Source organism: Suricata suricatta, chromosome 11 (assembly GCF_006229205.1).
Source record: "Suricata suricatta isolate VVHF042 chromosome 11, meerkat_22Aug2017_6uvM2_HiC, whole genome shotgun sequence".
NCBI classification, from domain to species: Eukaryota; Metazoa; Chordata; class Mammalia; order Carnivora; family Herpestidae; genus Suricata; species Suricata suricatta.
The window spans coordinates 26518317-26543400 of NC_043710.1; the positions used below are offsets into that span (position 1 = coordinate 26518317).

At 56.5% G+C, this 25084-nt stretch overlaps 1 protein-coding gene across 1 annotated transcript in view; it reads left to right on the forward strand.

Annotated features, from left to right (window-relative positions):
• ABTB2 (ankyrin repeat and BTB domain containing 2) overlaps positions 1-25084 on the forward strand; it is a 165326-nt gene that overhangs the window by 134403 nt on the left and 5839 nt on the right. The window contains exons 4-14 of the mRNA XM_029956112.1: positions 12356-12508; positions 13785-13950; positions 16736-16825; positions 17349-17450; positions 19586-19682; positions 19962-20097; positions 21864-22093; positions 23415-23593; positions 24007-24112; positions 24333-24435; positions 24936-25026. Coding sequence (XP_029811972.1) covers positions 12356-12508; positions 13785-13950; positions 16736-16825; positions 17349-17450; positions 19586-19682; positions 19962-20097; positions 21864-22093; positions 23415-23593; positions 24007-24112; positions 24333-24435; positions 24936-25026 — 1453 coding nt within the window. The remainder of the gene's footprint in view (positions 1-12355; positions 12509-13784; positions 13951-16735; positions 16826-17348; positions 17451-19585; positions 19683-19961; positions 20098-21863; positions 22094-23414; positions 23594-24006; positions 24113-24332; positions 24436-24935; positions 25027-25084) is intronic.

Sequence of the window (25084 nt, forward strand, 5' to 3'; positions counted from 1 at the left end):
TTTCCAGCCTAATGAGGGAGGCAGAAACAAGACAGGAGACAAAAGTAAGTGAAACCCACGGGACAGTGCAAGAGGCAGCTCGGCTGCATGAGAAGGCGTGGGGTCGGCCCTCGGGCTGTGTAGCCTGCCTGGTTCCGTCCCAGCTCTGCCACTTACGACCTGGGCACAGCATTTAGCCTCTGTGCCTCGGTCTCTTCTTAGGGGTGTTGGTGGGGACTGAGTTAGGAGACCTAGAGCCCTGAGAGCAGCACCTGGCACACGGGGTGCTCTGTCCTCAGCACCACCGCCAGACTCGGGGGACCTCAGGAAGCCTGACAGAGTTGGGGGAAGGTGTCAGAACAGCCCGGGATTTTAAATTGGCCTTACAACGCAGCCACAGGAGATTGGGATAAGCTGGGTAGCATGAGCAGCCAAAGTCACAGAGGGACTTCTGTTGTTTCCACGTGCGTGTCTCTTGACAAAACTGAATCTACATTTTAGAAACATGAATTCAGTGGAGAGAATTTGGTTTTTGTTTTTTCAAGTTCTCACCGACTGTGTATGTAGGCAAATCCATCTAGGTGGGGCTGGAACCGCTCTCCAGTGGAGAAGTACATCCTCAGAGGTGCCTGAGGGGCAAGTTCAGCTCCTACCCCTCTGGCTCTGGGGTCTGCGAGTCCAGTTTCCCCTCCGAGCCTCAGTTTCCCCCTGTGCAAAGTGAGTCACCTTTGCTGGCCCCTCTGCTTCCAAATTCTGCCTTCTAGGGACCCTTCCCAAGTTGTGGGGAGATACTCCCCACACAAGTGAGGTACAAAGAGAGAAGAGGCGCCTCTTTGTTCCTTTCCAGATGCAGAAGGGGGGAGGTCTCCCCTCAGCCGAGCGCTTCACATAAACAGGAGGCGCCACGGATAGGCTGTGTGCTCAGTCTGAAGAAGTGGGCTCGTTAATCTTTTGCTCAGCTTGCGAAAGTGTTTTCTTATCAAATAATAGAGATGATGGCAGTGAGGGCTTTCTGCTACTGACTTAGGGTTCCCTTAAATACCATTTCAAGAAGATTTGCAGCGTTAAGCTCTTTTCTCTCTTTTTCTCTCCCCGTTTTTGTGCATTAAATCTCCCCATCTGCCACCCAAAGTGGAAGTAAAAGAAATCAGAATAGCTATTGGGTGAATTAGTCCTTGTTTCTCTGTGTTCCCCAGACTGGCACATCCAGTAACATCTGAAGCGGCAGAGCAGAGACCCCGTTGTCAGAGCAGAGACCCCATTGTCTGTGGTCCTGCCGTGAGCAGGGAGCGTTCCTCCAGCCTGGCCTTCCCGCCGTTCCACCCACGTTTCCTTTTCCTCAGAGCACCTTCCTCTAGCTGATGCTACCCGGCGCTTCTGTACTTATTTACTTAACTGTCCCCTCCCCTTAGCCGCTAGGGTGCACCATAGATCGACCTTGTTCCCACCCTGCGCCCGACACTGAGAACTGTCCCTGGCACACGGTAGGTAGTCGAATACTTTGTTCAGTTATTGAAACAGGACGAAAGGCCTGAAGGTTGGACGCTGGCGTCAAACTACCATATGGGGTCTCTGCCCTGCGGGTCCCTAGCTGGGTGACTTTGGGCAACATATTTATAATTTCTCAGGCCTCAACTTCCCAGCTGGAAAAGAGCTTCATCTGCTTCCAGAGGTTTTTGTGGAAATCATGGGTGGTGATACATTTAAAGGAGTTAGTGAATGGTAAGCTCTTCGGATGTGGGAGCTGTGATTATCAGTATAATTACTGTTTTCATCAACCTTCTGGAAGGGATAAAGTAACTAAATTGTGTTTAATGCATAAATAACCCAGAAACGATAGTGAACTTAAACATCACATCTACTCAGCACGTGTGTGTGTTCTCCGTCTCCCGTACGCCCCCTCGGCCCGTCTTTGCTTACTTTACTGCAGCCCTGACAGGAGCCAGTGAGCCAGGCGAGCAGCGGAGAAGATGAAGTAGACCAGATGTCACAAAGGCCTCAGTGAGGACTGTTTGGAACAGAGATGTGTACAAACTTTAGATTTATCACAACCCACCACCCAAGGAATTAAAAAACTGGATTTCATCCCCCCATTGGTTCAAAGACCAAGCAGGCTGAGGGTCAAACACTCCACAGTCAGTGGGGTACCCTGGCCCCTCGCTTGCTGGTTTGGCCATAGGGCCTACAGAAGATGGGCTCTTGCTAAGTATTGGAGCTGGGGAGTGATTCGATCTGATTTATTTCAATGGGCTGGAAGAATCTAGTCAAAGCTTTATAGTTTATAAAGCACTTTACATACACCGTTCTCTGATTAATTCTCACAATAGCTCCTGGAGGAAGTGATCACTGCTCCCATTTACAGATGAGAAGACTGAGGCCTGGAGAGGGTCAAAGGGGCAGCCCAGGTCACATGGAGGAAGAGGCAAATCAGAGGTCAGGCAGGGAGGTCAGATTATAATAGCACGGTGTTCACATCACATGCTAGGTCCCGCCTGCCTCCCAGGAGAGAGAGCAAGACCCCAGGAGCCACAGCTCTTGGTCAGTGCCCCTCCACCCAGCATGACTCCGGCAGCTCGCTCTCGCTGCTCAGGACCTCTTGAGTTCGCTGGCTCAGGTGGCCAGCCCGAGGGTGGGCATCTGTCCAGCATCTGACAAGGAATGAGCCAGGGATGGGGGCAGACAAAGTGGCAGTGCCAGATAACCGGGGGTGGGACAGGGGGTGGGACAGGACGGGATCCTGGCCCAGCAGTTGACAAGCGCCCCCAGGGGCTGCCTGTTGCTGCGTATGACTTCCTGCTCCATTGTTGGGGCCACCCAGGCTCACAGAAAGGAAGATTGGGAACTGCCAGGCCCAGGGGCTTCATTCACTGGGAGTGTTTTTGTAAGTCTGCAGCCACAATCCCCTTTGTCCGCAGTATCGCCAGGATCCCAGAGAGCCTTGGTGCTGGGAAGTCCCGGCTTTAAAGGGAATGAACTCTGCTTTCTTAACAGTGGCTTCCCAGGCTGAGTGGCTGGCATTCCAGACACTGAGCATGGGGGCAGGGCAGCAGCTCAGACGGTGTCTGCAGGCAGGCTGGGCTGATTCCCGGCCCTACTTTCCTGTCCCACCTTGGATGGGACAGCCGTCTGGGACTGGCCCCTGTCTTCCAGCCTTAATACTGGACATTCGTGGGGGAAAGGCTCTCGAGAGGTCTAGAGAATACCCCCGAGGCTTTGGGGCCCAATCCAGCCTTCCAGTCATTCCTTGTGGACTTCAAGGATGATGAGGTGAGGTCGTGGGTGCAGAAGCTGGAGTTTGGGTGGGGCCCGGATGAGCCACTGTGATGAGCCTTTTCTCCAGCCCTCCTGCCTCCCAGGTCTCCGCCAGCTAGCAGGCTCACAGCATTTTGCGTGTGGCAGCTTGGTCTCATGAAAGACCCTAGAATCTTTTGTTTGTTTTTCCTTTTAAAGCCCGATGGATTGCCAGTGGCTAGCTATGTGGCCTGGACGTATGTCCAAACCTTTCAAAGCCTCAGTTTCCACATTTGTAAAACACACAGTAGTAATTATACATGCCCTGCAGGGTGGCTGTATTAGAAATAGGGTAATGTTTGCAGAGTGATCTCATGCTTGCCCAGCACATAGTAGGTCCTCAACAGATTGTAGCAACGTGGCTTTACTGCCCAGAAGCCAGTGCCAGAGCCTTTCCCAAAGCTGCAGTGGGGATGTGGGCGCAGAAAGCAAGGTCAGTCCACCTCTTCCTCTTCCTCTGGCTGGGTCTACTGCCGTCTATGGCTTGGGTCAAAGCCACTAGCTGCCAATCGGGAATTCCCCCTTACATCTCTGTCAGGCATCAAGAGCCCCATGCCCCTACCTCCTCCTAGAAGCTTCTAGAAACTCTTTACCTGACAGTGTTAATGGGTCCTCTTTTTGCCTTAGACTTTGGAGGAAGGGGAGCACATTTTGTGTGATTACACTCCACTGATTCCAAGCGGGAATGCTATCCAGAGACCCTAAACAAACCCGCCACCCAACCGCCCGCTCCCTGCCCCAGGGGTCTGTGAGACAAATCAGCAAGACCTCGAAGCCACAGCCTCTTCCCAAGCCCGCCTTGTTTGGCAGAGGCCGATGGGTGGTGGCCAGTGCCCTCGCTGAGTTTGTGATCACGTCAGAAGCCCTCGCCCGTCTGGCTTCCATGTGGGGAAAGAGTTTGTGGTCTCTTGTCAGCCAGCCTGGGCGCCAGGCACGACTGAGGCAGGCAGGTCTCTTGCACGGGGCAGCAGTGAGCCCCGTGGAAGGGAGGTGTGGCCAGCAGGCCCCGGGAGCCGCACCCCGAGAAGCGGGGAGAGGCCTGCTTCCACAGCGCCCCGCCAGCCAGCCGTGTGGGAAAGCAGAGCTACTCCGCCCGGCCGCCCGGCCCGGCCGCTGCCCACGAGGCCGCCATGCGCCAGGTGGGGCCTGAGAAATGGGCCAGAGGCCTTTGACCCTGCAGCACTTGGGAGCTCCCCATGCGGCGTGAGAGAGGGCGGAGATGGGGTGCCGGCGCCCCTGGAATCCGGACCGCCTCACTCCCACAGATGCCACCCTGGAGTGAGGCCCAGTTACCAAAGACCGACGGCTGGGGCCCCTCCACCAAGGCGCAGCGACACCCTGACGGCCGCAGAACCGCGCGCATTTCCCTCCCTGGGAAGGCTCCAGGGCGCCATCCTAGCGGCGCCCCGCCTCTGCCCCGAAACTGCTGCGCCCCGTCAGCTGTGCCCCGCCCAGGAGACTGCTCCTGGCTAGAAATCCGCCCGTGGAACGGCTGTCCTTTTCTCCGGGAGGTATTTTCTTTTTCCGAAGGGAACGATTTGCCAACACCCAAGCCAACTCAGGCCTCCAAGAATGAAAGACGAAGCAGGTCCCCCTTTCACGACCTCGTTGGCCTGTAGAGAGTTGGGCCAGATGCCCTGGACCTGGTAGCACTCGGAGCCCTCTGGGAAGAACCCTGGAGCCCTGCAGAGAGTTCTGGAGTGAGAGCAGACCCCTGAAAACAGTAGCAGCCAGAGGGCTTTGCCTCCTGAAGTGAGTAATGTGCCACACATTTACCAATTTAGAGAGCAGAGGTCTCTGTCTTCAGAGAAAGGACAGTCTGAGGGGAAAGCAGACCCAAGTGAAATGCGGACCAGGAGGGTTAGGGCTGTGGCTGTGAGGGCTCAGCGCCACAGGGCAGAATGGAGGCCTGCCTCAGGGTAGGCAGAGGCCTCCCACTGCCTGGAGCTGACATGAGCCGGGGGCTGTGCTCTATCGAGGCGCCCCGACACAGGGGTGACCCGATGTCTCCGTGTGCCTGAGCTTGTTCTACCTTACACCTGCCGCCCCAGTGTCCTTGGCAACAGCACTCCTCTTTCCTCTCAGAAGTGGCCCGATCTGGGTGACAAATGACAGGGCTGTTGTGCCTAAAACTCCTCATCCCTAAGATGAGGGAAATGAGGAAGGGTCCAGAAAGTGGAAGACCAGGGCCAGTTTGCTTCGCTGGGTGACAATGGAATGTGCCGTGCAGGCTGGGGGACACTGCCAGGGACTTGAGCCCAGCTCTGCCTCTTACCTAGGTGCGTGGTCAGGGGCGAGTTACTTCACCTCTAATCCGTAACACAGGAGCTTTAATAAGAAAAGTGTATTTCCCCCTCAGGAAGCCCTGAGCTCTGCCTCTGACCGCAGTCCCCTGACCCCATGCGAAGACTGCCATGGCTCAGCCGCTCCAGGTCCTGAGGCAGGAGGCCGGTGAAGACAAGCCTGGGGGTCAGAGGAGAGATGCCTCCCCCAACTCTAACTCCAAGCTGGGCCAGACCATTCCGGTTTACCAAGCAATTCTAGAAAAATAATTAGTCCAAGATGTGAACTGAACTAGAATCGCTTCCTTTGTGCCGGAAGTAGCATCTGACTCCGGTGGGACAGCGGTGGGTTTTTCCTTTGTGGACGGTTTGGCTTGGTGTTTGAGGCCACGGTGGCTCTCAGAAACCTTAAGCAACCTGTGGTGAAGGCCTCAGAGCCGGCATGGGAGAGCCGGCCTTGACCTTCCCAGAGAAGAGCTGCATTCGACTGGACAAAGCGTGGCCTCTTTGCTGGGTCCTGATGGTGCCACTCGGCAGCTTGGCCCGGGAGGCATGGCGGGGAGGGACTTGGGAGCAGCGCGTCCAGCAGGGAGATACCCCGCGCACCTCCGGGGCTCGGCAGTGGTTTCAGCTGAAGCTGGGGTGGAGTCAGGGGAAGCATTTAGGGCTGAGGGTGGGAGACATTCCAGCTGGCCCCTGTGAGGTCCCTCTCCCGGACTAAGGGTGCTCACAGGCAAGGTGGGCTGGGTGCACTAGGGAATGGGAAAATCTCATTAGAGAGCGGGCCCGAGGCATTGTGGGCCTCCCCAAAGCCTCCCAGCCCCCGGAGCTGTGCTGGCACCCTCAGGGCTCCCTGCCAAGGGTGGAAATTAGGAAACCACAGCCCCGGTTTTCCCAGGGCTGAGCTCAGGCCAGGTCTTGAGGCCCTGCCCAGCCGGTGAGCACGTCTGTGGGGCCATCTGCATGCTTATACCCGCTTCCTCACAGGTGGGCATGGCGGGAAGGGGGGACATACCTCCTAGTCGGGGATGGAGGCACAAGGCCTTCTCGTGCCCAGGGCTTGGGTCGCACAGCCTCCAGTTACAGGCCTATGCCCCTCTGCCAGTCTGCCTCTCTCCCTGGGGCCTCTGCCCACCTCCAGGAAGAACAGAGCCCGCTTTGAGCTGGAAATTAGAGTCGTTTCCTGTTCCATGTTGTTAAGACACTGCTTACAGGGCTGTAATCCCAATAAATCATACGCTTGCTGAGTGGGGCAGGGTTTGGTTTTTTTTTTTTTCCAGGCTGCAGGGACCTCTTAAAACCAAGGTCTTAAGTTTATACTCTTTCATTTTTTTAAGGGAGAAAAATGGCTTTTGCAGGCTCAGCCCTGTCAAAGTGCCTGATGAGACCCTTGGCTTGATATATGCAGGTTCAGGTGACATGAGGAGGAACTGAGTCATGACACGTGAGTCTGGTCTCCCTGCTGCTGCTGGATGAGACACTTGGCCTCACGGGGTTTCTGTTTCCTCCCCCAGCAAATAAGAGGATGTGGCCGGGCAGGTCCCGGCCTCTTTATGTAGAAGCCCCTTTTGTACTGGTACATTTCCTGGACATTCCCAGGTGACAGTAGGGGCTGTTTTATGCACCCAAAGACACATGCTGCCAGCCAATGACCTTTTTAGGTGGCTTGGTTTGTCACAGCAGCAACCCCAGCTGATGTGTGTGTGTGCACGTAGGTGATGGATTTTATTTAGGTTAGGCCCCCGACGGCACTTGGGGCAGTCAGAGGGGTGCAAGTCCCTGGCGGTAATTTCATGCCCACCTCAGATGTTTGTGAGTCCATGCCCCTTGTGGTCACCCCATCCCTTGCACGAGATCATTGACTGCCAAGGCCCAGAACCTGCCCTGCCAGAAACAGCTCCAGATCCCACTCAGCATGGTGGTTGCATTTGTTTGGCCTGTTTTATGAGCTGGGACAGAGCGGGTGATGGGCAGTTTGCTGGCAGGCTTTTGCAAGCTTTACATGTTTATATTTGCTGGAGGGCCGGGGGAGGGGAGAGTTGGCCCAACTCGAAGGTGGCCATAGCTGAGGCATTTAATAGGACTAGATTCCTATAACCTTTTTTGCTAGTATGTGTTCTATCAGCAGAGGCTAACATAGTACTAACAGTTGGCCTCTATTGGGAACTTGCCATGTCCCAAATGCTGCACTGACCACTTCCCATACACACGTCTTGTGAGGTGGTCCTATTATTTATACCAATTTTGCTGATGGGATAGCTGAGGCTAAGGGTAGGGTAACTTGTGCAGGATCATGACTGAATTCACTGGGAGTGACACCGTGTCCCAATCCAGGAGGTCTTCTCTGGAGCCCGCAGTCTTGATCACTGCAGAGTAGATAGAGCTGTTGTCACGTGGAGTTGGTGAGAGAGCAAAAGAGGATCTCACAATGGAAAAAACATCTAGAAGCTTCTGACATGCCTTCTTGAATAGGAACACAGGCCCAAAGAGTGTAATGATCTGCCCTGGGTCTTAGAGCCAGTGCACTTGCCTCCAGGACACGGGAGCTTTCTCCCTGTGAGGATCCTCCCAGCGGGGCAGGGGTAGGAGCCTCAGTTTGCTGGACCGGGCAGGTGCATGTAAAGCATACACTATTGTGGAAATGACCAGACCGTGTGCTGTCAGAGACAGAATCCCAGCCCCACATTCAACCCGAAAACAGACTTGTCTTACGGTAGTGATGCTCAGGGTTCTGGGGACCCCTGGAGTCCTGAGACTTTTCAGAAGTCTACAGGGTCAAAATTATTTTCATTATAAGAAGGGGTCATTTGCCTTTTCACTCTCATTGTCCCCTGTGTCCAGGGGAGCTTTCTAGAGGCTGTGTGACAGGCGATAACAGTATCACTGGGCTGGTGGAGATGTGAACTTGCATGTTTAGATGTTTTAACATTTTCTCTTTTGAGTCCTGACACAGTACATAGTGGTAGGATAGCACATGTAAACAAAAGCTCTTTGGAGGCCTCAGTCATTTGTGAGAGTACGGAGGGATTCCTGTGACCAGAACACTCCAGAATGACTATTCAGAGGTATTGGACCCAGCGAGGGGGAAACCTGCTGACAGAGGGGCAGCACAATAGGGGGTTCCTTCAGCCCTGCCCCCTCTTCCTGGCTTGGGCACAGCAGACGCCTGCCCTCGCCATGAAAGGTTTGTGGCCAAGCTCAGCATAGAGGAGCGGCAAGAGGAGAGCAACAGCCTTTTCTTTAGGAGGGAACAAAGCTGGGGACCCTGAGGACAATGCAGATGTCAGTCATCCCTGGCCTCGCTCCTCTGGAGCCCTTTCACCCCATAGTTAGGATGCAGCCACCGCCAGTACAGATGGGAGTTTTTATAGGGATTTTCCAGAATGTCCAGAAATACAGGCCAGCTTCTCAGCATGTTCAGTGAGTGAGATGAAATTACCAGAAAGGAAATAGGAGCCTGGAACCCACAGGCCAAGGGAAGGATATTACTGAGTTACTCCATGAATTACTTGTCATTTTATCTTCCCATGGACCAGAGAGGCGGTGGGTAGGCCAAGGGAAAGAGCCTTAAGAGGTCAGTTTGGGGGCTGGTACTGCCTTGTTTGTGGGCTGGTGGACACCAGCCACTACCCTAGAGGCAGAGGGACACTCTTAACCCTGGAGGATTTCTGTATATTGATAATACTAGCCAGTGTTCAAATACCACTCTAGGTATTTTAAGCAGGAAAGGATTTAATGCAGGAAATTAAATGCCAACAGAATCATTGGAAGGACTTAAGGAACAGGTTCAAGGCTGAGCCTCGAAGGACAAAACCAGACTCATCCAACCAAGGGACTGCTCCCTCTGAGACAGTCCCTGGAAATGCAGTTCAGGGCTGAAGCCGCAGTCAAGAAATCTTTGTTGTTGCTTTCAGTATACTACCACTGCCTCTGAAGCACTCAGGAAGGTAGAAAATGAACACTGGCATGTTCTGTGTGAAAAGAAACAATAGACCTCATGCTTCATGACCTGGCTTGCTTCCAGACAAAGGGGGCACAAAGATGGCTTCTGCCCCAAATCCATTTACCAGATCTCATGGAGCTACATTCTAATGGCAAAATCTAATTTGCATCCACAACCCTAGCTGCAAAGGAGTCTGGGAGGTGTATTTTTCAACTTTTTAGTTCTCTAACAGAGAGAGCAAGATTGAGGCCGAATGAGCTAATCCCCAGTACCTGCCCACCAAAGTTATCGATGCTATATTTTTTCATGTGCTGAGTTCTAAGAGGCACAGAGCATAATGAATCATAACACCATCTGATAAGAGTTGGTGATTCCCCAAGCTCCCTCTTGGATTTCCCCTAGTGCCGCTGGGAGATGCTGCTTGGAGCTCCAATGACCGTACTTGGCACTTGGTCTTGGCTGTTGGCCACAACAGGGAGGAATGGCTGGCAAATCCATGAACTATCTCTTCATTTATACTTCAGTCCCCATGTTGGTAGTTTAGATAAAGCCTTCCCCTTGTATCCAAAGGACTATTATATATAGAAATATGTCTCTGGGTTTGCCTTCTAGCATTACAATAGAAGAATTGGAAAACCCAAAAATATTTACAGAAAATTCAAATGGGCATATATATATAATCAAGAAAATTGTTATAAATAGAGGCGTAGTGCACAAATGGCTTGTTGTTTCTTTCTGCATTCTGCAGGCTCCCTCCATAGTCTTGGCTTTCCCACTCTAGCAAGTCAACATTGTGCCCTTCAAAATTATATGCCATTCTTTTCTGGGTGGAAAGAGGAGTCGGTCCAGAATTTAAAACTTAGATGTATCGTAGTAATAAATTCCTGATGCTCAGCCATCATTTTAGTCATTCAGCCAGCACTTATTGAGCACCTACTGTGTTCAGGCCTCATGCTGGGGTATTTGGGAGTACACAGACATGAGCAAGCCATCATTCTTGTCCTGAGGCAGAATAGTCAGGAAGATGAGACACAGTCACTGATGGAAGAGCAAGTTCTAAGGGATCTTGGATCTTGGATCTTGGATCTTGAGTGGGAGGGCTTCTGGAAAGAGGCGGTAATGGAACTGAGCCCAGAAGGGTAAACAGGATCTGAACGGGCAGAGGTAGGAGCAGATTCATTCTCTTGAGGAGCTAGGAAGCGTAGGGTAGGCTTGAGAACCACAGGTGCCTGCTGGTCTGCTGTGTCCTGGTGAACATTATGAGCCAGGCCTGGAAATGGGTTGGGGTGAGGTCTGAGGCACTCTCGAAGGCCAAGACCAGCCAGTCTTCCCCAGCCCTTGACTCCTCCTCACCACTGCAGTTGGTATACTTGGACCCAAATAGATTTTCTGAAATGACAGAGCCCGGAACATCAAAATCGCTTCCCAGTGAACCACCTTCAGGGTCACATCTGGTTTAATTTTGTTTAAAAATAAATAAAAGCATTGTTTGCCCTCAACAAGAGAAGCTCTTAAAGTTTTGACAATACCCTAAGCATTTGGAAACCTGAGACCAGTGATCTGAGGGTCTCACGTTAATTCCCTGCAGGTGACTGACTTAGTGACTGAGGAAAGAGAATGGAAGTCTTTTTCCTGGTCACACTACCTCTCTGCATATCTCGGAGCAAGATGGCAGTGACAGCAGAGGCGTAATGCTCCAGAAGCGCAGGGCGGAGGGAGTGGGGTGTGGAGGCAGCAGGAGGGCGGGTGGCACACACCGGAATGGGTGGTGGACTCATGCTGCCATTAGAGAGAACAGCCACGGTGTGCAGCATGCCAGGGCTGCCTCATCCTTGTGACCAGACAAGGAAAGTTCTAGGCAGAGCAGGCTGGTTGTCCATTGAGTCATAAAGCCAAAGACCGGCTTGAGGGCAGCCTGCGGCAGTGACATCCATTGGACTGTGAAGTGGTCTCCGGAGGAGGTCTTTGCCATGGGAGACTTGCTGGAACTCACGGAGGATGGGGGTTGGGAGGGCCTGGGGCAGGGAGAGGGCGGGACCCTGCGTGGAGGTAGGTGCTGGCTGTTATTGCTCAATACCTGGGGGCCACCAGTCACTAGCCCTGGGAATGGCGCCCCCTGGTGACACAGGGAATACCTTGTAAATGGCGCCCCCTGGCGTTTGCAACTCGGAGGCCTCCCCCAGCAGAAGTCTCCCTGCTTCCACCTAGCACCCCACGTCACTGTGGCCATGGGTTCTTAGTGTTGGGCCCCGAGACCATTCCTTCCTGTAGACTCGGAGCACCGAGCTGAGGCAGCTCCAGCTGCCACAGGAAGTGCCGTGGGGCCCGCCTCAGCCCCGGTGCAGGCTGAGGAAGGAATGACACGTAGCTTCAGGACCGCCCTAAGCAGGTATGACCCCGTCTCACAGATGCAGGGAACAGGCTCGGCCATGTTTGTGGTGATGGAACACAGCTGCTAGTGGCAAAACTGGGTTGGGAGACTGACCGGGTCTGTTGCTCTCTGTCCCCCGCACGCGCTCACCACCCAGGAGGCAGTCTCTCCCTTCTGCCTACAGAGACCCAGAGACCCCATCTGAATTATTTGGAGGCGAGGGGAGGCCCCCACTGGCAAACCCCTCACTTCATTGGTCACCTCAGGCCTTCAGCTTCCACTCGTGGCCTATGATAGGAATTTCTCCTGACCGAGGACAGAGTCTGTGGAATGGGACACACTGGGGTCTCAGTAAGGAGAAGGAGCAAACCCCCTCCACACCTCACAGCTTGCAGGTCACGGGGTGACCCGCCTCTGCAGCCATTCCCTGAGCATGCGTGCGGAAGGAGTCCCCCGTCGGCCTGACCCTCTCTCTCTGCTGCCTCACAGGCCCTTCATGCTGCTGCCGCCGCTGATGGAGTGGATGCGCGTGGCCATCACGTACGCGGAGCACCGCCGCAGCCTCACCGTGGACAGTGGCGACATCCGGCAGGCCGCCCGGCTGCTGCTGCCTGGCCTGGACTGTGAGCCCCGGCAGCTCAAGTACGGAACTGGGGAGGAGTGAGGCAGAAGGGCGTGGGCTCCACTCCTGGAGGTGGGGAGCGGGCCCCTCCTGTGGCCACGCCTGTCCGAACTAGTCATTCCCGATCCTGGCTGCCTTCTGGGTGCATCTTCTGCAGCCACTGGTCAGGTGCACCGTGCAGACGTGCATTTGGACTTGGACAGGAGAGCTCTCACAGTGCAGCTCTCTGGGATATCTGGGGGCTGAGCAGCAGAAGCTGGTCCTTCTTCCCCTCTGTTGCTGTATCTGCCACTGTTTTTCTGACCTCTTCCTGGGTGTAGGCGCTAGGCTGAGTCCTTCCTTTTCACATGTGTCATCTTGAGCCTTGTGACAACTTTAGAGAAGGAGGGGCTGTAAAGCCCATATTACAAATAGAGAAACCCAGCTAGCAAAGCAGCTGTGTCTAAATTTGAACCCAGGTCTCTATGGCCCCAAGTCCGGGCTCTTAATTTACTTCCCAGCATGACCATCTTGTATTGTCTCCTAAAGTTGTCTGGAGAATGTTTTCTGTGGCCACTCTTGTCTTAGAAGAGCCTTGCGTCTTTTTTTTTTTTTTTTTTTTTTTGACCCTCTGCCCCAACCCCAGTCATAGCCTCCTCTGTCTCCATGGCAAATTCCCAAAGTCATTCTGGCACTTGAACTTTCTACACTTTAGTCCAACCAAGGCTCCAGGCTGAAGCCACCTATGGGAAGCCTGTGCTGTGCCCCCTTGTGGACATGGCTTTTAATCCATGAGTCTCCCTGGTAGGATGGCTTGATGGCTGTGGGCTTCTGAGCCATCCTCCACCATCTTCTGGTAATTCTGGGCCTCCCCGGGAGCACTGCAGGAGAGAGGTCGTAGAGCCGAGAACTGGAACTCGGCCCCAGGGGCCGACCTGTGGGCCGAGCGCGGCCTTCTCCCTGCAGGAAGCACACTAGCAAGTCCACGCCCGGCCGGGGCCGCACCCTCCTCAGGCTGGATGCCTGGTGGGTAGTTTCCGATGGGACTTGGTTCCCTGGCGGTGGACGGCCCTGAAGTGCTCAGAGCTCTTCTTTTACATGTGTGTAAAAGAACAGAAGCGTGTACTCTTCGTGGCATTGGGCATGCCTAGGCCAGTCATGGCCGACCCAATAGTAAATCCCCTGTCCTTCCTGTCCACCCCGTCATCCCTCCACTCAGCCTGGCGCAGCTGTGCCACGTGTCCTCGAGGGGCGATGTCCTGGCCAAAAGTGTCACGCACAGTCCCACTCACACACCTGCGGGTCTCTTCTGCACAGACCCGAGTGCTGTTTCAGCTCCTTCCGGAGGCTGGATGCCCGAGCAGCTACCGAAAAATTCAACCAGGACCTGGGATTCCGCATGCTCAACTGCGGAAGGACAGACCTCATCAACCAGGCGATCGAGGCCCTAGGCCCGGATGGGGTGAACACTATGGACGACCAGGTGCGTGCGGAGAGCTCCGCTAGCCAGGCCTAGGGCACGGAGTCCGGGCTTCGCCGTTGCTAGCGGTGGTGGCCCAGTCCTTCCATCCCAAACCTGAGAGCTGCTCAGCTCGGCTTCTGACAAACGGGCGGCCTCCTGAATCACGCCCTGCCTATTCCTGGTCAGATGTCAGCTCGAAGACCTTCCTGGCACCCCTTGGAAAACCTTTGTGATGGAGATCCTGCCTCCACAGTCTGGAAGGCTGGAGACCATCCCAGAGGGTGCAGGGCTGGGAAAAAGTCGAGAGGAGTGAGCTGGATTTCCAGCTTCGGGCGCCAGTCGCTAGGGCATGCCTTAGAGCACCTCGTGTGCCTCCCGCGTGCCCGGCCTACGGCACCCACAGAACCCGCCGCCGCGGTGCAGGTGGTGTCCTAGTCAGACAAACACGTGCTAGGAAATCTAAATGTACAATACAGAGCAGAGTCATGGAAAGTGGTAAGGAGTTCAGTGAGGCTGGAAAAGGAAGCCTTGGAGGCGACTCACAATTTTAGATAGACTTTAACGTGATGTTTTTTCGTTTGCTTTATCGCTTGTGCCACGAAGAGCTGACGTTTACCGAGCTCACTGCTGTGTTCCAGGCGTCGTTCAAAGCGCTTGGCACAGATGGACTCGTTTAATATTGACAGCAGCCCTGTGATGTCGGGACTATTATTGTCCCCATTTTATAGATGAGGAGACTGAGGTACAGAGAAGTCAGTTTACCCGAGCTCACACAGCTAGTAAGGAGCAGAGCTGGGATCAGAAGCAATCTGACTCCAGGCTCTTCCGCACAATGGGCTGCCTGGTTGGTCTGTCTGATGCTGCCTTGTGAGTCCTTGCCGTAGAGGTGACGGCACTGGACAGCCACACGGAAGGGGGGGGCACTCAGTGACAGCGGCAGGTGTGGGTGGAATGCTCTCCCGTGAGATGACAGCACAGGACAGGGCGTGCTGCAGCGCCAGGTCACCACGAGGCCGGATGGACCTGGACAGGTGACATGTCGGGGAGGGCAGTGGCTGAGGAGGGGGGCCCCAGGAGGGGTCCAAGCCCAGCCGGAGCCGAGTGGGGAAGAGCCCGGGGATGAAGCACAGAGCAGTGGTGCAGGCACTCCAGGGACAGGAGGTGATCCGGACCGAGAGCGCAGAAGTGCTGCAGTTAGGACATGAGCTGGGGTGGGGCGGGGCAGGGCAGGGGGCCCGAGGCAGGGCAGCCAGGCGTCAGGTCCCCCTGGGTGCCTCTGTCAGCACAGGTCCCAGGGCCTCGCAGGAGCTTTCTTCCCAGGAAGTCCTCTTCCTCCTCGGGCCACAGGGCTGCCCACCCCATCAAAGCCCTGGCATCTGGGACGGGCTGTCTTGCCTCCAACAAAGGGCCCAGCGGGCCCGCCCTGCACGGCTTCGGGACACGTCCGCAGCTGGCACGCAGTTAAGGCTCAGTAACTGTTCGTTCTGGGTTTGGCTGTCCTCGCGAGGACAACAGCGGCTGTGAACGCGGGTGCCCAGCCGTCTTTCTGTCCCTGCAGCAGGGACGGGACTGACACACGAAAGCAGTGTCTTCTCACAAGACTCTGATGTAAATGCTGCACTGTGGACAGATGTGTGGGGACACAGGGAGTCAGGCATGTGCAGGAGGGGCTGAAACAAAGCCAGAGTTTCACTCTGCAGCCATCGGCCTGTCTCCAAATGCTCGATGCTGTTTGTCCCCTCAACCTTGGTATTTATAGAATGATCTGTGGGTAAACAGCCCTCTCGCCCATGATTGATGTCAGGCCATTTCTTTATCTCTGGGCACGAGGCAAGGATTTATGAGGTAAGGAGATCTCGTCTACACACAAATAACCTAATAAATAACATCGCAGGGCTCCAGACAAACGCTTGCCAGGATCCAGCTGTGGGATAACACTTTCCACTGCTGTCTTTGCTATTACTGGCCACGGAGGAAGGTTCCCAGCCAGGAGGCAGCCCCGCTAACCGTCCGCCTAAACTCAGGGAAGGACTGGGCCTCAGCTTTCGGAAAAGCTCTGACTTCCGCGGTAGCATGAGACGCTCAGGTCAGAGCCGCGTCTGCCCTCCGTGAGCTGCCCCAGAGGGTGGGCTTCACGGCTCGGTGGGGCTGGTTCCGGGCCAGCTCTTCCTCTCGTACCCTGCGTGACCTTGCCTCGGGTCTTCGGCTCCTCGTCTGTAGAATGGGGATAATCACAGAGCCTCCCTCACAGGGGTATTGCGGTGATTAAATGAGACACTGCGTGTGCATCACTTGCACAGTGATTAGGTGCGGGGGCGGGTTAGGATACGGCAGCGCGAGGGCTCATTCGGTGTGTTCTTGTAATTAGGCGGCTCTCAGGGTAAGCTTGCCTCTCCCAAGCACTTCACACAGAGTAACTCGTATTCTTTACAACTCTCTGCGGTAGACACTGTTGTTATTCTCATTTTAAAGATGAAGAAACTGAGGCACAGAGGGAGACCAGTAACCTGGACAAAGTTGACAGCTGTGGCAGAGGTGACCTTTGCACCTGAGTCTGTCCGCGGGGCCCGGGCTCTTCACCCCTGTGTCCCGAGGTGCCTGTGGAAAAGTCCCTTACTCACCCTTCACGTGTGGTGTGTCCGGTGGGCCTGGAAAGGGCAGGGGGTCGAGCCACTACGTAGGCCTGCTCAGGACGAGCAGCGAGTCCAGCAGGAGACGGGACTGTGGTTGCTGGGACAGAGGCCTATGGAGTACGTGTTGCTGTGTCTGTTTCCCGATGGCTCAGCGTCTGCCTTTGCTTCACTAGGGTCTGACGCCACTGATGTATGCCTGTGCGGCCGGGGATGAAGCGATGGTCCAGATGTTGATCGATGCGGGAGCGAACTTGGACGTCCAGGTGAGCAGGCCCCGAAGAGCCCCCGCTGGGCCGCTGGCCCCGCAGGGGACACCCCGAGGCCCCCCACAGCCACGCTGGGGGCAGCGTCTTGGACAGCTGGGTAGCTGGGTCTTGGAGGAACAGGCACAGAGATAACCGCAAAGAGGGCTTTGTGTCTGAGGGCAGGGGCTGAGTGGAGAGAAGGGCCGTGTTCTGGGTCTGCACCCCGGCCCCTCTTAACCAGCCTCGTCCGCTCCCGCCCCCACCGTATCCACCATTGCCAGACGCGGTTAGCTCTGCTTCCCTCTGCGGCCTGTGCCCTTCCTGCCGTGTATCTGCCCAGGGCACGCGGTGCTAACTAAACATCCTCTGAGCCTGGTCTACATGGCGCACCATGCAGACATTGCCAGTTGAACCCGGAAAGCACTTGACCTGGCTCCTAGCCCCCGTCCCTGCAGGATCCTCCCCTTAGCTCAGGAGCATGTGGGTCCTGCCCAGGAATGTCACCCACCCACAAAAGCTGACCATCTGTGGCCTCTTCCAGGTTCCAAGCAACTCTCCCCGGCACCCCTCCGTCCACCCCGACAGCCGGCACTGGACATCGCTGACGTTCGCAGTGCTGCATGGACACATCTCTGTGGTCCAGGTGAGCCTCTGCCCACTATGCCGTGAAGCCTCAGCTTGCCAAGCGCCCGGCCCCAGCGAGTGGCCGCCTGGGGTCAGAACGGAAGTACTGCTTAGAGCTGTCCCACCCGGTCAGCAGGGCACCCCCCGCCCCCGCCCTGCCTTGCCTCAGGCAGGGAGCTTCAGTATAAGGATAAGTGCGGACTTAGGGAACTAGACCCAGGCCCGAGCAGTGCCAGACCTGCCCGACATCTCCATGTCTGTCGGGGGGTCCCAGGGCATGACAGAACTTGCACGTGTGCTCCGTCTTCTCGCCTCCAGCTGTCTACCCCCTGCTCTGAGCTCGTTCTACTCCCTCTTGAATGGTACCCCAGAGCTGGCTCTGTATCATGGCACCTCTCTGGTTCGGCCCATTCACATTAACCAGTTTGGTCTATCCATCTCCCAGGTCCTGAGAGGGGACTCAGAGGGCCACAGCTCACCTGTCAAGCCCACCTTGGCCACGGTAGCTGTGGCTGGTGTGAGGATGGGGTTCAGGCCCAGAAGTAGATCAGAACAGCGTCCCACCCTGGGTAGGACACCAGTCACACTGTCACCCGGACTCCCAGAGTCCTTTGTTCCTCAGGCCACTGGGGAATACAGTGGCACACACTCCTTCCTGGGCATTCCTGTGACACCTCATTGTCTGCTAGACTGCAAGTCCTCTGGGGACGGAGGTCATGTCCAGGCTAATCATCAGGGTCAGCACAGCCCTGGGCAGTATTGGTGACTCAGTACATGGTCTTCATCACGCCGGCTGCCATATCTTGCCTGCTTTTTGGTCACTGCCGTCCTAAGGACCTGAGCAGAGTTCCAGCCCAGCCCAGACCAGCCTGCAGGGCTGTATCCCGGACTTGCCTTGACTGGTGCCCAGTTTCGCCCCATCAGGCAGGCCTCTGCCTCCCCCACCAGGTGCACCGGCTCAGGCGGCCACAGCTGGTTTCCAACCGATGAGAGCCCCCAGCCAGTCCCCACATCCCACCCCATGCGGCAGAGGCATGGAGGGCAGCCTGGCCCCTGGTACCTGGTCTGCGGGTGGCGGGCAGCCGGGGGTTCCCCTGGCCCTCCGGGTGCAGGCTCTCAGGAGAGTTTGGTGTCCGGAAACCTTGAAGGATGGAAGTGCTCCCACCGGAGCAGCCGGTCAGGGAAGCTGAGACCCAGCCGCAGCGACCTGTCGGGGCAGTGCAGACATCACCCCTGCCAGGAGGCAAAGCCGGCCCAGCTCGGCCAGAACCACTGGGTACCTGTTAGCCCTGCGCCACCCCTCCTTTGCCAGCACGGGAGAGAGGCGCCCTGGGCGGTGAGACCACCCCCAGTCCTGTGCCTCGCAGCCTTGGGTCACTAGCCAGACCTCTCCCACAAGAACCTCTGATGCCGCTGGTTATTGAATCTCTGTGGTGGCTTGAGGGCCATTTCATTTCACCCGCAGCGTCACCACACGGCAGGCCTCTTGCCATTCTTCAGGTGAGGGAGGCTGAGGCCCAGGTCACTCATTGGTTGGCGGCCAACACTGGCACTCAGCTCCTTCTGACTCTAATACCAGTGTCTTTTGCACTACTTCTGCTGCCTGCTGCTCCCAGAACCTGTTTCCCCACCTCAGTTTCCCCTGCTGGATGGTGGGAGGGTACTTTCTATTCTGCTCATTTGCATTTCTCAGAAAGGTCACTGCAGTTAAGTCATAGGAAAGCATTTTTTTTGTTTTAGTTTTTTTAATGTTTAATGTTTATTTTTGAGAGAGAGAGAAAGCATGAGCCCGGGAGGGGCAGAAAGGGAGACAGAATTTGAAGCAGGCTTCAGGCTCGGAGCCCACTTTGGGGCTCAAACTTGTAAACCATGAGATCATGACCTGAGCCAAAGTCACACTTTAACCAACTGAGCCACCCAGGGGCCCCCACAGGAAACCATTTGAAAAAGAGAAACAGTTCAGAGGTCCCCACAGCTTAGGGGCTTGGTCCAAAGTCACAAAAATAGAGGTGAAGATTCTAGAAACGTGGAGCCCTGAGGGTGACTTCAAGTTCTGAGGTTCCAGTTCCTCCGCTGCCTGGGGGAGCAGGGTCTCAGCAACGTGCCTGGCGGGGACTCTCCGTGCCACGCTGATGTGCCCTATGTGCCCTGCAGTTGCTACTGGACGCTGGTGCCCACGTGGAGGGCTCGGCAGTGACCGGCGGTGAGGACAGCTACACGGAGACCCCCCTGCAGCTGGCCTCTGCAGCGGGTAGGCATACAGCTGCCCTGCCCGGCAGGGCTCCTCGACTGCCCCTGGGCTCTGCCGCCCCGCCCTGCGGCCTCCCTCAGCCTGGCCCGGCTGGTAGCTGGATTTGCGGCCGTGTGCACAGACCCCGGGGCGAGCCTTGAAACCCCTCCTCCTGCGGCCCCAGGTGTCCCCCTTTCCCCGTTCCTTGGTGTTTCTATAGAGCGCGGCACCGGACGGGGCCGGCAGACAGGCGGGGCACTGCGGGCAGTGGCGGCGTCCTCAGTCGGCCTTGTCTTCCAGGGAACTACGAGCTGGTCAGCTTGTTGCTGAGCCGCGGCGCCGACCCCCTGCTCAGCATGCTGGAAGCCAATGGCATGGCCTCCTCCCTCCATGAGGATATGAACTGCTTCAGCCACTCGGCTGCCCACGGCCACAGGTACCCACCAGGGGGTCCCGCCCTGTGCGATGTGGGGGTATGGAACAGCCCACCCCAGGGAAGCAAAAGAACTAGAGATCTTTCCAGATGGGGGTTCTGTGTATAAGCCACCTGGAAAGAAGATGCAGGTCCTTGACCAGCAGAGAGGCCTCAGATGTTCGAGGCTCAGAGACCCTGGGTGGCAGAGAGGTCCCCATGCTGGGAGAGACCCCCCAGCTGGTCCGAGTGGACCGGGACTGCAGCCTGGGTCTCCCAACCCCCAGGGCAGGCCCTCCCATCTTCTACAGACCTCGGGACTGGCCCATCTCAGGGCCACATCCCTTCCTGTGCTTAGTGGCTCTTCTCCAGGCCCGCGGTGGCCTCCTGGATCCCCAGGGGCTCCGCACAGCATATGGCCCAGCCCCGAAGAGGCTCCTGGCGACTGAGTGGGGAAATCACACCCGGCTCCCGGAGCAGATGGTGCATCTTGTGTCTGGGGGTAGGCCTGCCCAGGGCTGTGACGGGGAGGCAGCAGGCTGCAACCAGAGCCATCCAGCAGCTCTGGGGGGCAGTGTCAGACAGAGAGGAGGTTATTAGAAGTCAGAGGAGGGGCCAGAAGCAAGGAGCGGCTGGGACAACTACTTCCTGTTCTCCAACGCCCTTCTCAAAACCAGAGTTTTGCCTGGCTGCAGACCCCTCGCTAGAATGCTTCCCACACCTGTCCCCGCCCCACCACCGCAATCCCCCTCACCTGCAAGTACCGGGCTGCACACTGCTGCCTCTGGCCTCTCCACCCAGCACCCTGTATTTCCCACTGCAGCCTCTTCACCCTGTGTGGAGACCGTCTGTCTACTCACTGCTACCCACTCTCTCTCTCTCTGGAACACAGGTGGGGGACAGGCATGGCTGGCTCACCTTCACATACCCATGCACGGCAAAGTGGGTGCTCTGTAAAGTTGGTGAGCCAGCTAGCTAAGCTATAGCCGGCTAACCCTCAGTCTCTCCAGGTGGTCCCTGGATGGCACATGACCTCCAGCAAGAATGGGGCGGGGGCAAGGATGGGCCGCTGCTGGAAGTCTGGGTCTGAGTCGGCACTCCTGTGCAGGGTGACCTTGAGCAAGTTGTATTCATCACCTGTGAATGGCAGTGTCCATGGGATCTCAGGGTTAAGTGCAACAGTACATGGGAGCATGTTCCATCAAGTCTCACGTTCTGCACAGTGAATTCTCTGTAACAAGTGTCTTGACTTTAGGTCACTCTTGCTAATGGAAGGAAGGGAAACAAATGAGTAGGAGCATGTCCTATGTTTCAGACACTTTCCATGAGTAACATTTGCTGCTGTCTCAGAGGACCACTATTTATCAGGCTCTACACTCGATGCCATACCTTGGCCTCACGTTAATCCTTGAAGAGGGTGAGGCTGACACCCTGTCCCGCAGATGACAGAGCAGTCAGGGCAGAGAGATGTAGAACTGCTTGTCTGAGATCACACAGGCAAAACGGCAGGGCCTGCTTGACCCCAAAGCCCATGACTTAGTACTACCAGGATGGTAGGGGAGCGGTGGGGGAGTTCCCCGTACCCTCGCTGCCTCGCTCAGGTGGCTGCCGATGGCCGGCGCTGGGAGGCCTGGCCCAGCCCCCCTGGGAGGATATCATGAGCCCTCTGTGCCCACCAGTGCCCCTCAGCAGCCCATTTGGCCACGGGGTTCCAGAGGGCACCTCAGTTGGGTACCGTCCACGGTGAGGAGCTCAAGTGTCACCCTCCTTTGTCCGTCCCGTGGCTGCAGGAATGTCCTGAGGAAGCTCCTGACCCAGCCCCAGCAGGCCAAAGCGGATGTGCTGTCCCTGGAAGAGATCCTGGCTGAAGGCGTGGAGGAGAGTGACACGTCCAGCCAGGGCAGCGGCAGCGAGGGCCCCGTGCGGCTGAGCCGGACCCGCACGAAGGCCCTGCAGGAGGCCATGTACTACAGTGCCGAGCACGGCTACGTGGACATCACCATGGAGCTGAGGGCGCTGGGTGAGGCCTCGCGGGATGCATGTGTACACACACGCACACTCTCAGCTGCTCTGCAGCAGACCGGAAGGGGGCGGTGCCACAGGGGCACATGGGCCACAAGGCAGCAGGGCACAGGCCAGGACTCGGTCTGCGCAGGCCTGATGGCTGATGCCCAGAACAGGAGGTGCCCCGAGCCTCAGGCCTCTGCCCTCCACCCTCCGGCCCTGCATCCTCCCTGGTCAGAGCTTCCTGGGCCTGGTCATGGCCTGGGATATGCAGCCGCAGGGATGAGTCAGGTTTTCTGGTCACCTGGATGTTCTCCTGTCACTCGACCAAACTCCACTCCTCAGGTCTGGCAGTCTGTGGGACTGTCTTTCCTCCAGGGGGGCCGCTCAGACAGACACACAGACCTGGGTGTGGTCCCAGCCATTCCACATTCACCAGCACTGGTGGTCCTCATCTAAGCGTGTGAGGTCACACGAGGCCCAGGGCCTGGCTCTGGCCCACCACAAGCACTCCCTGCACGACAGCGGTGTTGCTACTCTCATAGGGGCCACGACACACAGACCCCTGGCACTGGGGCAGCAGGCCATGCTGCCTTCTTGCAGCCAGTCAGGCTCAGTGTTCTTCACCGTAAAATGGGTCTATCATTCCCATCTACAGTCAGTAAACTGAGGCTACTAATGCCACCTACGTCATGTGTCCCTGGGGAATGCCATGCATCCTTTTTTGTTTACATCCATAGTGAGGCTGAGGGATAAGAAGCTATGTCTCTAATTACCAAGAAAATTACTAGTTTTTCTCATGACCTTCACCAAGTAGTTTTAAGTTACTTTATGGCCTCACTGACACACTCCAGGGAGCTGGTACACAGTAATTATGTGCCACTGAAGGCCAGTGACCTGAGTGCTGGTAAGAGCCCTCTGAGGTAGTCAGGATTCATTTCAGCCTTCTAGATAGGGGTGCGCCCCTGTGTCCCGCATATTTTCTAGGCCCCCGAGTCCACCTGGCCGGCCCTCGTAATTAGTAGGTCTCCTCAGCCAGCAGCTCTGCGGCCCCACAAACAGTGGGACTGGCGTGGCCTCAGGCTGAGCTGAATGGGTCCCTTGCACTTCGGCTGGCTCTGCCTCCTCTGATGAGAAGCTGAAATCCCCCCTGACCTCTCAGCAAGGCCTGTCAGGCTTAAAGGAAGCTTTGGGGAGAGCCATTCAGCATGAGGGGACAAGGCAGGAAGCTGGGGGGACGGAGGGAGGACAGCACGGAAAGCCTGCCCAGAAAGCAGGCGGCGGGGGGACGCTCCGCAGAGGGGGTGACGGCCCGCCCCTGCCCTGCCTGTGCCCAGGGGTCCCCTGGAAGCTGCACGTGTGGATCGAGTCTCTGAGGACGTCCTTCTCCCAGTCCCGGTACTCGGTGGTGCACAGCCTCCTACGGGACTTCAGCTCCATCAAGGAGGAGGAGTACAACGAGGAGCTGGTGACCGAGGGCTTACAGCTCATGTTCGACATCCTCAAGACCAGCAAGGTGAGTGACGTCGGCGGGAGCCCAGCCTGAGCCTGCTGGGCTCCAGAGCCCTGGCCCGGACCGCAGACACAGGACTGACACAGGCAGTGGGGAAGCCCTCTGAGGTAGTCAGACACAGGGGCAGGCAGACACAGACACCCTCCCGCACACCCTGCGCCCGGACTCTCGCCGTCTGGCCAGAGGCCGTGGATTTGCCGGGGCTGGAGCCTGGCCAGAAAAGCAATTTGGGGATCCGGTGCTGGCGGAGCAGGCGTCACTTGCCAAGCCAGATCCAGGAGGAATGAAAGATGGCGGCTGTTCTAATCCAGGCCTGGACTTTTGAAATTAGCCTGACGCGTCTGCAGCTACAAAGAGAAGGCGGTGGCGGGCGGGCGGGCGGGCTCACAGGCCCTCTCTCTGCCTCTGCCCCGCAGAACGACTCGGTCACCCAGCTACTGGCGGCCATCTTCACGCACTGCTATGGCAGCAGCCCTGTCCCCAGCATCCCGGAAATCCGGAAGACCCTGCCTGCCAGGCTGGGTGAGGCCTGCCCCTGCCCGGCCCTTCCAGACCCTTGCCTCGTCTCTCTTCCTTGTTCTTTCCTGCGCATCTCCATCTCCTGTTCCCCATTCCTGGCGCCAAGGCCCTGCGCCTCGGCTTCTCTGTTCCTCCTCTTTGCCCCCCAACCTCTCAGAATGCTTACCCAGCACCCGGTGGTGGGGGGCCCTCAGTCATTTCCCTTCTCTCCCTCTGGGCACAGATCCTCACTTTCTGAACAACAAGGAGATGTCAGATGTGACCTTCCTAGTGGAAGGAAAGCTGTTTTATGCACATAAAGTCCTGCTGGTGACGGCTTCTAACAGGTAGGCCGCGTCAGGAACGAGGGGGTGGGGGGGGCGGCTTCATTCAGACCCAGGGTGACACAGGAGCATCTGCCCTGTGGAGATGGGTCACACAGTCGTGGAGTCCTCACTGCCCCACAGGGGGCACAAGCCGGTATGGACAGAGGAGCGGTAGGGATGGGCCTAGAGCTCTCCCAGAGGAACCCTGAGGTGGTATTCCTGGCCACTTCCTGCTTTTGCTTATTAGAAAATATAAATGTTCAGGAATGAAGAGTCACTTCCCCCACACAGGCATCACAGTCACCCCTGGGGGGCAGTGGGGACCCACTGAGCCCAGCCTGGCTGTCAGCCCAGGGTGATGTAAGATGCCATTTGCTGAGAATCATTTTGGGAGCGCTACAGTCATTTTAAAAATGTCCCGTCTCCCGGTGACTGGTCAGGTGACAGATGGACTACTGCTGCAGGATGATGGAATAAAAGTCATGCTCAAGACCCGCCTTGTTTCTCCCCTTTTGCTCCAGGTTCAAGACGCTGATGACCAATAAATCAGAACAAGACGGCAACGGCAGCAAAACCATTGAGATCAGTGACATGAAGTACCACATTTTTCAGGTGTGCGGTTCTCCGTGCCTCATGCTTCGGGGGGGGGGGTAAGCACCCCCCCCCCCCC